This window comes from Lutra lutra, chromosome 8, assembly GCF_902655055.1.
Source record: "Lutra lutra chromosome 8, mLutLut1.2, whole genome shotgun sequence".
Classification (NCBI taxonomy): Eukaryota; Metazoa; Chordata; class Mammalia; order Carnivora; family Mustelidae; genus Lutra; species Lutra lutra.
This window is the reverse complement of record NC_062285.1, coordinates 123,148,708-123,164,888: the sequence shown is the minus strand read 5'-3', so window position 1 is coordinate 123,164,888 and position 16,181 is coordinate 123,148,708. Positions and strand designations below refer to the sequence as shown.

At 35.9% G+C, this 16,181-nt stretch overlaps 1 protein-coding gene across 12 annotated transcripts in view; it reads left to right on the top strand.

Moving 5' to 3' along the window:
* Positions 1 to 16,181, top strand: part of ANKS1B (ankyrin repeat and sterile alpha motif domain containing 1B) — a 1,143,054-nt gene that overhangs the window by 146,581 nt on the left and 980,292 nt on the right. For all 12 annotated transcript variants that reach the window (XM_047741072.1, XM_047741077.1, XM_047741075.1 and 9 more), the window contains exons 3-4: positions 2,690 to 2,846; positions 8,821 to 9,117. In XM_047741072.1, the coding sequence (XP_047597028.1) occupies positions 2,690 to 2,846; positions 8,821 to 9,117 (454 nt within the window). The remainder of the gene's footprint in view (positions 1 to 2,689; positions 2,847 to 8,820; positions 9,118 to 16,181) is intronic.

Genomic DNA, 16,181 nt, shown 5'->3' with positions numbered 1-16,181 from the left:
TATATGGTAACTTTTGCTTGGCAGGGAGGTGAGGAGAAATGTATGAACTCAACAAACTTTAAGTGTCCTTCTGATTTTCAGATTTGTTTTTGCAAACTTTTGGAAACATTTTTTTAGATTTGTTTTTGCAAAATTTTGGAAGCATTTTTATTTTTAAAGGATTTTGTTTTTACTTGGGAAAAGAACTAATATTTTGTACAGTGCTTTAGTATTCATTGAGTGGTTTCTCTTTTGTGATCTCATTTAAAGATTTTACCAGTCTTGAGCAGTAGGCCTTAACTTTTATGACAATATCCTCTACAGAAAAGAAAAAGAAAGAAAAGACTAATTTCTCTAGGGTCACATCATTAGGTAGTTTGTGTAGCTAGAACTCAGATTCAAATCTCCTAAATTCAGGTTTTTATAAAATAATACTGGCTCTTAAGAAGAATATAAAAGTGAGATTTTATTCTTATTTTCTCTAAAATCATATCATTAGAAAATTTAGGACTCCTTGGAACTTTCTAAATATTTCTACAACATATTCTTGGTTCTTTCATCATGATTTCATATATTTATCTATTAAGTCCAATGTTTCATATGTGGGGGAGAAAGAATAATTTTCCCATTCCCTTCTAGGTTCTTGGCTGAGGAACCCCCACTCCTCCCATAATAAAAAGGTAGATTAATGGGAGAAAAACAAGAAGTTTAGTAATATGTGTATCTTTTGTGTACACATGGGAGATACCCAGAAAAACTGTGTTAACTCCCACATTAAAAGCCATTTCCTGCTAAACATAAAATAGATGTTTGTTGAGGGGAACTAGTTATGGGAGGTTATTAGGGAAAGCACAGTAAACAAGTTATGGGGTTGTTACTCAGATTTAAGTTTCTGCCTTCTCCCTTGATAAGAGTTTCTAGAGATTTAGGGGCACCTGGGTGGCTCAGTGGGTTAAGCCTCTGCCTTCAGCTCAGGTCATGATCTCTGGATCCTGGGATTGAGCCCCACATCAGGCTCTTTGCTCGGCAGAGAGCCTGCTTCCCTCTCTCTCTCTGCCTGCCTCTCTGCCTACTTGTGATCTCTCTCTGTCAAATAAATAAATAAAATCTTAAAAAAAAAAAAAGAGTTTCTAGAGATTTAGAGTCCATTATCATTTTCTGGTACAAAGAGGGAGACTCCCTACAAATGGAATTTTCTTTATAGATTTAAATGTTTTTTTACAAAAAAGTAACTTCTATTTCGTTTTCAGAGGTTTAACAACATCTAATCTTTCTTAGAAGTAATCAGCTGAAAATAATCCTTATGCCAAGGAGGGTATATTTTGGAGTGGCATATTCTCTCCTTTACAAGTTTAGATCACACTCTGGGCATTCATTATGTTTTACGATTTATTGTAATGTTTGTATTATGTTTATTTTGTGTGTTTATGGGGAGGTAGCTATTAGAGTTCTAACTTCTATTCGGACTTCCTCTAATTTTTCTTGTTACTTTACATTTAAAGTCTGGCTTCATGAAATATTTAAATTTAGCTCTTTGTGTTACATTTGTTCTAAGTACCAGTGATTTCTTACATATGAGAAAGAACTTTAGAATTTTTTGTAACTGTGTATGTGTATATATACACACATGCACACGTACATATATATGTATTTGTATATCTGTCTGGGATTTCATTTAGTGAGGTAATAGAATTTGCTTCATAAATGCTTCCATTTTTAAAGGATTTTAAAATGTTTTTGATTGGTTGGTACAAAATTCAATATAATGTGTGCCATAAATTAATGTCTTCTTGATGTTGAGTATTGTAGTTCAGAATTTTTACTTTGAAAACTTGGTGGGGGATTGAGTACAAAGTGCACATAGGTAGGGTATATTGAGTATGAATTGATACTGGATCATTGGTGGAACTTGTCTAATGAATGAATTTCCTTGAAAATTTTTCTTAAGGTTTGAACAGAGAGGCGAAGAAGTTCAGAAGTATGAATAGCACATATTCAAAATATGTTGTGTATCATGGCTGAAAATTTATTAAACTCCCCACCCCCTTTTCTACTGTGCTGTCTGCTTTCTATTTTATATGCCTCTTCAATTCCTTATTCCAACTTTCTATAGGAATAATGTATAAATTACCTAAATGTCTCTTAGTAGTATGATCTTTGTGTGTGTGTATGTGTGTGTATGTATAAAGAGTTTGATTATCCTCCGCTTTTCCTTCATGCTAAATCTCAGGTATGCGCTATTTGAGAAAAACTCCTTTAAAAAAAATAGGAAGAGACATTTTAAAAAAATGTTTTACTTATTTCATTCAGTTATGAAATTAGGTAAGTTTTGCCCAGATGAGTTCCATTCAGTGTTCTGTGAGTATGTATTGTGGTGGTAATTTTCCAGGTAAGTAAAATAGCCAAATATTAAGTAGGCTCTTAGACCAAATTTTGTATTTCTTACTCTAAATTTCAGATTTAAGTTTCTGCCTTCTCCCTTGATAAGAGTTTCTAGAGATTTAGGGGCACCTGGGTGGCTCAGTGGGTTAAGCCTCTGCCTTCAGCTCAGGTCATGATCTCTGGATCCTGGGATCGAGCCCCACATCAGGGGCATCCAGTATACTTTCATAAGCATCCAGTATACTTTCATAATTATCTGTTCAATGAAATCTGTGTGTTTAGTATATTTTCTTTTCTGTTCTTTTTTTTTTTTTTTTTCCCCTTCCAGGGATATAGTTCTCAAACTACTTCAGTATGAGGCATCAACAAATGTAGCAGACAACAAAGGTTATTTTCCCATTCACCTGGCTGCCTGGAAAGGAGATGTAGAAATTGTGAAGATTCTTATTCATCATGGACCCTCACATTCCAGAGTCAATGAACAGGTGCACTTATCATATATTTGCTCTTGCTATAGTTTTGCGAGGTTTGCAAAGGCAAGGCCACATTGAAGAATTTATTATTTCTGTCATTACCCTGCCAAAGACTTTTTCACAGCTAAATTTCCTAAAGGAGAAATAGAAACATTCTTTGGCACTTCTATTAGTTACATAGGTAGTAAGTTGGGCATTTATAAAGATATTGTTAACAAGAGAATACTACATAAAGGAAGTAACTGATACTTTTGCCTAACTTATATAAGCATCCATCTTATAGTTTTTGAATATTTGAAGATAGAACAGAATTCACATTTGTAATATGAATTAGAGCTTCTCTTAATAAAATTTTAAAGCAATGGTAGTGGATTCATTTGTACAATGTTTTCCATTTACTTAACACTTCTACAGTAAATATAGTTTTGTGAATCAGAATTCAAAATACAGTATATGCAATTGGTAGTCACATATTAAGTTAAAAATTTCCTGTTTGTGTGCCCAGAATATGTTGAGTAAAACACAGCAGCAATATATTGACAGATAAAGTAAAAATATTTTCAGGTGCATAATATCCATATTACACATAGCTGACATTAAAAAAGGAATGCCATTCTCATTATTCTAAATAAATAAGACCACAGATTTCTGAAAGTAAAATACAGGCCCCTAATACAGTATGGTAACAAACATCTTGGGCTCTGCATGCCCCCTACTGTTTCCATTTTGTAAAACTATATTTGAAAACCAGCATGCAGTCCAACAATTGAATTACAACCATGGCATTAAGCTGCAGGTTGGCAGTTGTCCAATATCAATGTAAGTGGTTACTCTAGGGCAAGAACATCTGATGAAGTGCAATTAGCATACTGTTCAAATGAATATAGACTTTGCCGGCCTTTTCAGACTTTGACTGAAATTCAGACTGAAGAATAAAAAGTAACCCTGGCACTAGCTATAAACATAAAAGGGAAGAAAAATACATTTCTTCCCCTGGAAAAATGCAGTTGTAGAAATAAAGTTCCTGTAAGTAGGAAAAATGTCGTATTAATTGAAAGTGTCTTATTAATAATTATCACAAAATTTGTATGTTTATAGGTTATAAAAGGAAGTGTATTTTTATACAAATACATTCATAAATTCAATCTTTAAAAAATGACAGATATGCCTGTCTTTATCAGCATATCATGCTAAAGGGAAATTTATGGGAATGCTGTTTTGTTTTTCAGAAAAATCAAAAGTTAAAAGATCGTTTGTGAGATGAGCCATCTGGTGGTTATTCTTAAAACTGTCTGAATGCCCTAAAGTGAACCTGAAATAATAAGATGGAAAAACAATCCAAGGTTAAACAAGGGGATGTTAGTTTTTACAAGCAAAATACTTCCTAAATGACATGAAGATAAGAAAAAACACTTAGAATTCATTTGTATTTGAAAGTTGCTTTGTCTTGTGGTTTCTACTGGAACTAAATTGAAAATTTCTTGAGATTTTTAATACCATGCTTTCAGTATTTGTTTATTGTATATGTGGTACACCTTGAGTGCTGACATATTTGTGTCATCTAGTGCCATTTCTCCTAAGTTTCTGATGTGGGAATTTTATTTTTGTAAAAGTAAATTTTCATTTTAGCTTTTTTTCTCCCCTCTGAATGGGGTAGAAATGTACTAGTTACTTATAAACCTTTATGTATTTAAGCAACAGAGGGGAGAAATGAAAATAATAGTTAAGATATATTGAAACATGGTGCTTGACATAGCCAAGCGCCATGCTAAGCACTTTTACCTATAATATGTTATTTAATTAATTCTCAACAACCCTTGAAGTGATATTATCCCCTCCCATTTTATAGATGAGAAATTAGGCTCAGTAGGGCTAAGTAACTCATCTAAGGTCACACATTACTGAGTAACTAAGGCTCAGACTTGGACTTTAATTCCAAAGCCCTCCACAATAGCATATTGGTATTGTCATCATAAATCCTGTCACTTATGGATTGTTTTCTATATGCCAGGCAGTGTGCAAAGTACTTCATCTATTATCTTAGAAAGCTGATGAAGTAGGGATTAATTATTTTTCCTGTTTTATATGTGGGAAGCTACCTTAAAGAGATTAAATAAGTTGTTCATGACATCACATCTACTAAGAAATGTACTCAGTATTTGAATCCAGGTTTTTCTAATGCACAGCTCAAGCTCTTAACTAATCTTACTCCATGTTATGATAGTAAAACTATGTGTAATTGTCAGGGCTTAGTTCTGATTTCTGAAAGCCATCTTTGGTTTCTAACATAGCTTTCTTTCAAAATAATTCTGTCTTATATTTTAATATTCAAAGTTTACAAAGCATTTCCTTCATGCTATTTCTTTCTTTTTAAAAATATTTTATTTATTTATTTGACAGAGAGAGAGAGAGATCACAAGTAGGCATAGAGGCAGTCAAAGAGAGAGGGAGAAACAGGCTCCCTGCTGAGCAGAGAGCCCAATGCAGGGCTCAATCCCAGGACCCTGAGATTGTGACCTGAGCCGAAGGCAGAGGCTTAACCCACTGAGCCACCTAGGTGTCCCCATGCTATTTCTTTTCGATTTATAAGTTATCCTCTATGGTTTGTAGGGAGGGTAATATTCACATTTTGCAGATAAGATAAGAGAGATCAAGTGGTTTATTCTTGCTAATAAGTGTGTGTCAGCACTTCAAAATAGGTCACCATTCTATACTGCCCTAGAATTAATGGTCAATTTAGCACAATGTAATTTTGAAAGCAAAGTTGACCTTGCACTGATTGTGGTTTTTATAATTCCTACATCCTTCCTCTCTATGTCAACTGATTTATTATTTCCTTTCTTTGGTGTATATATATATTTGCATTTTATGCTTCTCTCTATATTCATCTCCTCCCCCTTTACCTTTTCTTCCCCCCCCTTTTCTTTTTTAAACATTAGGGCAAAAACAAGAGTAGCCCTATCTCATAAGTATATTCCCTTACCATTTACCAAAACTCAAACCTAACAAATGTTAGTTTCCATTAGTTTTGCTTTGAAGCAAGATCTTTTGGTAAATAGCTTTTGTCTGCCAGTTTTGTTATGCTCCCCATTGTCTAGAAATAGAATTGTCCTAATTTTTTGGAGAGCACCCATTTGGTAAAAAAAGAGGTAATTCAGAATTGCTCAAGAATGTTCTTTGTAGACATACTCGCAATTATTAATCAATGCTTCTTCACAGTCTGTATTTCAAATGAGATTCTTTAAGATCACTTGTTAGTGTAGACACATGTATACAATCATGTCTTTTATAAAGGTACCACAGTTGTCATTTTTCTGATGTGACAATGTAAGTACATGTTGATTGTGGATAAACTCTGAATATTTTCTCCTAAGTCTGGCATGATTGAAATAATTTTTCTTGAGATCTGAACAATCTAACTGGTGTTAATAGAGAAAGTTTCAATTTTGCACTTATAATTTCCTATGCTAAGGCCTATGCAAATGTAGAAATGTGTTTGAGGAATTGTTTTGTAATTGGTTCTTCTTTTTCTCAAAGAGATGCTGTATTTTGAAAGTTGAATTTCTTTCCAACCATAGGAAAATTTGATTTGGTCAGAAGGCATATTTCTATGTCATATTTTTATGGTATAGGATAATAGATTGATTTTCTTATCAGGCTTATAATATGTAGATAAGAAAAATCAAGGAATGTAGACCTGTGTAGACTTGTATGTAGTCAGTCTCTATGAGGAAGTAAACTATAACAACACATTCTAACTAAAAACAAGAACGACTCCTTCCAAAATGATGGAAAAACAGTGCCTTCAGCTGGATTCCCCATCTATCAGATCTTAATTTCTTGTCGATTGTCTCAGTGGATAGGTACTTTTTATGGGTTTGTCCTTTAATACTTTGATTTGGAAGGTAAAGTAATAAGCATTTCATAGTGCTCATTAAAAAAAAATTTTTTTTTTTTTGCCACTCCTCTCTAAGTTTTTAAATCCTCCCTCTGCTCTTGACTGTCTGCTCTCAACTTATCTGCATTCTTCAGCCAGAGCAAGTCTGAATTACTTTTGGGGACATTAAGATTTGCTTGGGTTTGAACCCTACTTGTCCTTTTATGTGGTCAGAGCAGCTAAGTAGCTAGTTCTGTTACAACTCAGTTGGTGTTCTTTTGGGCAAAATCTAGAAATTCTGCTTTCAGAACACTTACTTCCTTTTCTTCTCTGGCAATGTAGCAATACTTGGCAGGCATTGTGGTGTAGGGGAAATAAAAATATATATAGTTTTTAGACATTCAGCAAATGACAGTAGTAATAGTAGTAATAGTTGTTATCATGGAAGATGGTATTAAGAGCAGTGACTTTAGTGGGGGTGCCTGGGTGGCTCAGTCATTTAAGTGTCTGCCTTCAGCTTAGGTCATAATACCAAACTTCCAGACTTCAGGATAGAGCCCTGCGTTGGGCTCCCTGCTTAGGTGAGAGTCTGCTTCTCCCTTTCCCCCTGCCCTTCTCCCTGCTCCTTTTTTCTCTCTTGCAGACTCTCTCTCTCAAATAAATAAATAACATCTTAAAAAAAAGAAGAGCAGTGACTTTGGGTTTAGGCTACCTACGTTCAGATCCTGGCCCCTAGACTAAACGGCTGTATATTTGAAGGCTAGTTATTTAACTACTCAGTGCCTCAGTTCCTCATCTGTAAAGTAGCAATAATGATAACAATAGTATCTATCTCAGAGTAAAGATTAGAGCACACAAAAATGGACTGTACCTGTGCCTGGTACATAGTGTTAGCTCTGATGATGGCAGCCTCTTTCTCTTCAGAACCCTTATTCAGGATCATTGCATTTTTGTTGCTAAAATTTCTTGTTTACATTTCTCCTGACTGATCCTTCTATTTCCTGACATAGTTATACGCAGTCTACCTATACGACCTGCCCAAATAGACTGAAGGGTCCATCTGCCTTGTGACGGGGTTTAGTTTTCTCTGTTTTAACATTAAAAATTTTTTTAACTCCAGTGTAGTTAACATACAGTGTTATATTTGTTTCAGGTGTACAATATAGTAATTCAGCAACTCCATATATTACTCAGGGTTAATCAAGATAAGTGTACTCTTATTCCCCATCACCTACTTCACCCAGCCCCCCACCCCCTCTGGGAACTGTCTGTGTTCTCTATAGTTAAGAGTCTGTTTCTTGGTTTGTCTTCTTCTTTGTTCATTTGTTTTGTTTCTTAAATTCCACATATGTGTGAAATCATATGGTGTTTGTCTTTCTCTATCTTATTTCACTTAGCATTATACTCTCTAGATCCATCCAAGTACAGTTTTTATCTTGCTAAATTTTAAGAAAATCTTGATTTTCAACTGAAACCCTTATTAGCTGCATATGTAACACTGTGATACTCCTTGTAACTTGTCTGGCAGTGGGTTTAAGTCTGCCTCTTAATCCATAATTATATTTCAAAAAGATGTGATTTAATCTTAGGGCCAGTATGTCTTCATTCTCTTTGTGGAAGAAGCAATAATTTGTGCTTAGATAGAAAATAAAACGAAACTTAATTTGGAAAATCTTTCTGTGAATCTTTCATTATCAAGAATTTACCATCTCAACTGTCTTTTGGAAAGCCAGTCTGTTCAAAGTGGGTTATAATTGTTATTAATCTCTCTCATTAACAAATGTCATCAAGGCATGATGCACAGTTCAGATAACACTGACCATCTGGGCCCAGCAGGGCCACTGACTAAGATGCCTAAATCATTTATCAGTCCCGGAAATTGGAATATATGATGCAGGAGAAAATTTGATTTTTCCTATTGAAATGATTAAAAAATGTGATATTTTGGTATAATAAATGATAGATGCTTTAACAAATACTCTATTAGACATACTTATTAAAATAAATAAATCTTAAACTTACATTTTCAAAGTATCTCTGTTTTAAATTACTGCTTAGATTTTGATAATTAATTTCTGAAAACTTGAATCTTATGTTTTATCTTAATAGAACAATGAAAATGAAACTGCCCTGCACTGTGCAGCTCAATACGGACACTCAGAAGTAGTTGCTGTTCTCCTGGAAGAGCTCACCGATCCTACCATCAGGAACAGTAAGCTAGAAACACCTTTGGATCTGGCAGCTCTCTATGGACGACTTAGGGTGGTCAAAATGATCATCAGTGCACACCCTAACTTAATGAGCTGCAACACTAGAAAGCACACGCCACTCCACCTCGCTGCTCGCAATGGTCACAAAGCAGTCGTCCAGGTGCTACTGGAAGCAGGGATGGATGTGAGCTGTCAAGTGAGTCTTCTTTTAGCTATGTTTTAAAAGTGGTGATTCTCTTGCTTTGCTTTGAGATACAGATGATATAACTTATATGTAGAAATCTTTCTATTTTTTAATTAAGTTGTCCACAAATATTTTTATAATTGTTAAATTTAAGACCCTGTGCCATATACTGTTGGGAAATATGAAGAGATAATAATTCATAATTTCTAACCTCGGGCGCCTGGGTGGCTCAGTGGGTTAAGCCGCTGCCTTCAGCTCAGGTCATGATCTCGGGGTCCTGGGATCGAGTCCCACATCGGGCTCTCTGCTCGGCAGGAAGCCTGCTTCCCTCCCTCTCTCTCTCTCTCTGCCTGCCTCTCGTCTACTTGTGATCTCTCTCTGTCAAATAAATAAATAAAATCTTTAAAAAAAAATAATTTCTAACCTCATTCTAATTTTAGGGCTTTATGTATGAAAAATTATCACCAGGAGGCTGTTGTGTGTGATATCATTAATAATTGTTCACTCAGTGTTGGACTCACTGCCTGATATACACTAGGAATCCAGTCAAAGTTAAATGAATGAAAGAATTAATCAAAATTCAGTTTAATACTTTTGAGTATGTACTTGGTGTTTAATATGTTGACACATTTAGAATCCATTTTTAATAGCCCTCCTGTGGGATTGAGAGCTACTAAGTTCCAGTTAAGAGATATGGAATCAGATTCAAAGTTAAGAAAGTTGCCTAAGGATGTATAGTTGATAAATCTAGAATATGCATTTGTACTTATTAATTAAAATCTGGGCCTCTTCACACAATAGTGTACTATCTATACATGAGTAATGAAGGAAAAATCACTGCCTAAGGGCAATCAGGAGGAATTTTATTGGAGAGGTGTGATTTGAGTTGAACTTTGAAGGATGGATAACATTTGCAAAGGTTTCTCCACAAGGAAAGGGCAACCTACTTCTTTATTTTTAAGGGCAACTTACTTTTATTAACTGTTTCTAGTTAACGCTAATGCCAAGGTTAACTCTCTTTTTTTTTTTAACGACCTTTTCCTTTTATTACTATTTTTTGTCTCCCAAGTCAGTGGCAGCATTCTTATCTTCCAGAGACCCTTTTGGTTCCTGTCAGGTTGTGCCCTTCTTCCTTGTGTATTAGAAGCTATTGCTATCTAACAAAATGTCCTGAAACTTAATGGCTTAACACAGTAACTACTTATTTAGCTCATAATTCTGTGGTTGGTGATTTAGTCTGAGCCTCACTGGGTAGTTCTGTCTTGGCTGGGTTCTCTCTCTCTCATGTGTCTGGGGTCAATTATAAGCCAGTTGAGTGCCTCTGTTGTAGAGATTGACTGTATGTTGCTGGGATAATGGGTGAGGTTGTCATGTGTCTTTCATGATCCAGTAGTCCACCCTGGACTTGTTCACATGACAGCGGTATGGTTCTGTGTGCTCGCATGTGTGCACATAAGAGATGGAGGGAAGAAGGAAGGGAACAGGATTATACAAAGTCTCTTGAGGTCTAGGCTGGGAGCAAGCATCCTGTCTTTTCTGCAGTGTTTGATTAGCCAAGAGGTCACAAAGGCAGCTTAAATTCAGGGTTAGGAAAACAGATTTTACCTCTTAATTAGAAGAGGGTGGGAATTGTTGTTTTTGTTTGTTTGTTTTAAAGATTTTATTTATTTAACAGAGAGAGAAATCACAAGTAGGCAGAGAGGCAGGCAGAGAGGGGGGAAGCAGGCTCCCCACTGAGCAGAGAGCCCAATACGGGGCTTGATCCCAGGACCCTGAGATCATGACCTGGGCTGAAGGCAGAGGCCTAACCCACTGAGCCACCCAGATGCTCCAAGGGTGTGAATTGTTAAAGGGGTGTAAATACCCAGAGGGAACATTCCAACTGTTGTTAGTGCTCAAAATTGTGGGTTTACTTTTCCTAGGAATTGTTTAGAGGTTGAATTTTGTTTCTTTTTTGTTTTCTACTGAAATTTTAAAAATCTTTGGCCTTCTCATCCTACATTTCAGGCTAGCACCCTAAAACAGACATTTCATTGGAGCTTTGCCTATATTATTTAGCTATTTGGTATTTATAAAATCTTTTCTTAATTTTTTATTTATTCTACTTTGGCAGCCTTGAAAATAAACAAAAGAATTTTTTCTAGTCCTCATGTTAAAAAAAACCAACTTTCCCCTCTAAAATAAGATAGATGCATGTTTACTATTGTAACTGACTCACAAAGTTACTGTCAAAGTGTGTTTAATGATAAGCTAGATGTTTATTGTCTTGTCTGAATGTTGAATTTCTGCAATTTAGATTTACTGCTTTCATAACATTTCTGGAATATTTTTAAAATATTTTATTTATTCATTTGAGAGAGAGAGTACACAAGCCATGGGAGAGGGATGAGCAGACTCCCCACGGAGCAGAGCACCTGATGCAGGCTTGATCCGAGGCCTCCAGGATCATAACCTGAACCAAAGGCGGACTGTTAACCAGCTGAGCCACTCAGGTGCCCCAGACACTTCTGGAATATTTCTAAACTTGATGGCACAGATTAGTTCACAACCAAGGACTTCACTATGATTGAGATCAGTAACTCACTTCATGTCCATGGCCAAGATCTTTTAATATTTTGTGCTGATGACTTTGCAAAAAGAGAAAGAGTCTAGCTTTAATTTATATATTTATATGTTACATCTTTTTTATATAAAATACTACTCAATACATTTCAATTTTTGAAGAATTAAAGGTAAGTAAGATCTCTGCCCAAAATTTAGTGGAGGATACAAAAACTTGGAAGAATTACTCCTGTATATGACATACTAAGATAAATAGTAGGGCAAAGTGCTAGGGAGATACCAGTGAATAAAACATAGATTGTAAGAGGGAGGAATTGAAGAGACATAGAGTGATATTTGAAGAAGAGCTTGAAGATTTTTAGGACTTTGAATTTAGGTATAACTTAGCTTGCAGATGTGCATTATTTGGCTAGAGGAGTATTTTAAAATATTGAATTTGAATGCTTTTAAATGGGGTATAGAACTTCCAAGGTCCCAAATTCTCTTTCTGCCATCTTCTGTCATTGCAAGATTCATTCCTTTAGATTTTCTACTTTGCCCTAATAGCATTTGGGTTTGTTACTCATATATCAGATAAAAGGGGCAAAATATGATCAGACCACTCTGAACACTTAATGAGAAACATCAAGGATGGTACCTGAGCAGGGTGGGCAATGTTTTGTTATTTATGTTCCCTCTATGATTTCATCCTGAAGGTTTCCAAGAGGTAGAACTGACAACATACTCTAAAATATATCTCAATGAATTGAATCTTCTAGTATTTAGATAGCCTTAGTCGATGTTTTGCTTTTGTTATTATTGCTTTATTTATAGAACACATTTTTTGTTTGTTTCATTGCCTTTTTTGGGTCAGTGTTTAATTTTATTACACCATTCAAATGAACTGTCTCAAAGTTTGCCTATCAGATTCACTACAAAGTTGTTGGGTTTGTTTGTTTTGAGATGGGGAGAGAGGGAGGGGAGGGACAGAGAGGGGAGAAGAGAGAGAATCTCAAGCAGGCTCCATGTGGAGCCTAATGCGGGGCTTCATCTCACTACTCTCAGGTCACGACTTGAGCCAAAATCAAGAGTCAGACTTTTAACCAGCTGTCACCCTGGTGCCCCCCCTCTTGCAAATTTTTTTTAATATTATATTTAAAGTAGAAATTTGTTGATATTCTTATTGGGTGAGAGTGAAGAAAACCAGGTACTAACCTTAAATTGTTTCAGTGACTTTAATATTTATTTAATTGTTTTAGTTAACCAGTTGTAAATTAGCAGTACTAAAAATAATCCTATTTGGTAAATTACAGCGATACACATTTAGACTAATTACATTCAAATCATTATAAATAATTATTTAAAATTTAGAGATGGCTTTAGAAGATTATCTCTTTTTTTGGTAATTGCAAATGTTTTAAAATGTGTAATTTATGTTTGTGTTTTCTGTATAAGTTTTGGTGTCTTCTTCATTTCTCTGAGCAGTTTTGAATTATAACACATTTTAACTAGTGAGAAAAACAATTTAATTCCCGATTAGGTGATTTCATATTATATTATTGTATAAACCCTTTAGTTTTAAAGGATTTCTTAATAAAGAGAATACATCATATTAAGATATTAAGAAAATGGGTTTTGAGGGGAGGAGTCAAGATGGCGAAGTAGCAGGCTGAGACTACATCAGGTAGCAAGAGATCAGCAAGATAGCTTATCCATCCATTGCGAACATCTACAAATCCAACAGGAGACAGAAGAGAAGAACAGCAACAATTCTAGAAACAGAAAATCGACCACTTTCTGAAAGGTAGGACCGGCGGAGAAATGAATCCAAAGCGACCGGAAGATAGACCACGGTGGGGAGGGGCCGGCTCCTGGCAAGTGGTGGAGCAACGGAGCACAAAGTCAGGACTTTTAAAAGTCTTCTCCATTGAGGGACATCACTCCAGAGGCTAAACTGGGGGGAAGCCCATGCGGGGTCAGCATGGCCCCAGGTCCCGCGGGGTCACAGAAGGATCAGGGGTGTCTGAGTGTCGCAGAGCTCGCAGGTATTAGAGTGGGGAAGCCGGCTACAGAGAGAGAGAGTCAAGAAGTGAGCTCTCAGCTTGGGGTTACCTTGACCTGGTTGCAGGCTGGGTGAATGTGAAGCGCAGCCAGAGGCCAGGGACATGGGAGTGATTGAGCGCTAGTCTCTTGGGCACACTGAGGAGTGGGGCCCTGAGCTCTCAGCTCCTCCAGGCCAGAGATTGGGAGGCCGCCATTTTCATTCCGTCCTCCGGAACTCTACGGAAAGCGTTCAGGGAACAAAAGCTCCCGAAAGAGAACCGGAGCGAATTACTTAGCCCAGCCCTTGGTAAGGGTGATGCAATTCCGCCTGGGGCAAAGACACTTGAGAATCACTATAACAGGCCCCTCCCCCAGAAGATCAGCGAGAAATCTAGCCAAGACGAAGTTCACGTACCAAGGAGAACAGCAGAATCCCAGAGAAGGAGAAAGCAAAGCATGGAATTCATGGCTTTCTCCCCATGATTCCTTCCTTAGTCTTGTAGTTAATTTAATTTTTTTAAAATTTTTTTTCTTCTTCTAAATTTTTTTTAACTTACCCTTTCCTCTTTTAATGTTTTATAACCAGTTTATCTTAACAATACCTTTCATAAAAAATTATAATAATCTTAAAAAAAATTATAATCTTTTTTGAACCTTCATTATTATAGTCATATTGTATCCTTCATTGTATCTAACTTTATTTTTTGTATACACATAGGGTTTTTTCTTCTAAAAAATTTTGGGTACAACTTCTTGTAATAGATCAAAATATGCCCTAAATCTAGCTCCAGGCTTGTTCTAGTCTCCAGCCCGAGCAAAATCTCTCCATTTTCTTTTTCTTTATTCTACTAACCAACTTACTTTATCAACTCCTTTTTTAGAAATTAAAAAAATTTTTTTTCTTCATCTTTATAGGCATATTCCATCCCTTCATTGTGTTTACCCTTATATGTTTTTCATTCTTTAAAATTTTGGGAGGCAGGTTCTTCTAAGAGACCAAAATACTCCCAAAATAAAGTGGGTGACCCTGTCCTAGTCACCAGTCTAATATATATATATTTTTCTTTTTTATATTTTCTTAAATTTGTTTTCTTTTTTTTTTTTTTTAAATTTTTTTTTCTGAACCTTTTATCCCCTTTCTCCCCCCCTATGATTTGGGGTCTCTTCTGATTTGGCTAAAGCGCATTTTCCTGGGGTCTTTGCCACCCTTTTAGTATAATATTTCCTCCTTCATATATTCTTATCTGGACAAAATGACAAGGTGGAAAAACTCAACACAAAAAAAAAGAACAAGAGGCAATACCAAAGGCAAGGGACCTAATCAATACAGACATTGGTAATATGTCAGATCTAGAGTTCAGAATGATGATTCTCAGGGTTCTAGCAGGCTAGAAAAAGGCAAGGAAGATATTAGAGAAATGCTCTCTGGAGAGATAAAAGCCCTTTCTGGAGAAATAAAAGAACTAAAATCTAACCAAGTTGAAATAAAAAAAGCTATTAATGATGTGCAATCAAAAATGGAGGCTCTTACTGCTAGGATAAATGAGGCAGAAGAAAGAATTAGTGATATAGAAGACTAAATGACAGAATAAAGAAGCTGAGCAAACGAGAGAGAAACATCTAGTGGACCATGAGGGGAGAATTCGGGAGATAAGTGATACCATAAGGTGAAACAACGTTAGAATAATTGGGATTCCAGAAGAAGAAGAAAGAGAAAGGGGAGCAGAAGGTATATTGGAGAGAATTATTGGAGAGAATTTCTCTAATATGGCAAAAGGAATAAGCATCAAAATCCAGGAGGTGCAGAGAACCCCCCTCAAAATGAATAAGAATAGGTCCACACCGCGTCACCTAATAGTAAAATTTACAAGTCTTAGCGACAAAGAGAAAATCCTGAAAGCAGCCCGGGACAAGAAGTCTGTAACATATGATGGTAAAAATATTAGATTGGCAGCAGACTTATCCACAGAGACCTGGCAGGCCAGAATGAACTGACATGATATGTTCAGAGCACTAAATGAGAAAAACATGCAGCCAAGAATACTATATCCAGCTAGGCTATCATTGAAAATAGGAGAGATTAAAAGCTTCCAGGACAAACAAAAACTGAAAGAATTTGCAAACACCAAACCAGCTCTACAGGAAATATTGAATGAGGTCCTCTAAGCAAAGAGAGAGCCAAAAAGTAGTAGATCAGAAAGGAACAGACAATATACAGTATCAGTCACCTTACAGGTAATACAATGGCACTAAATTCATATCTCTCAATAGTTAACCCTGAATGTTAATGGGCTAAATGCCCCAATCGAAAGACACAGGGTATCAGAATGGATAAAAAAACAAACCCATCAATATGCTGCCTATAAGAAACTCATTTTAGACCCAAGACACCTCCAGATTTAAAGTGAGGGGGTGAAAAACAATTTACCATGCTAATGGACATCAGAAGAAGGCTGGGGTGGCAATCCTTATATCAGATCAATTAGACTTTA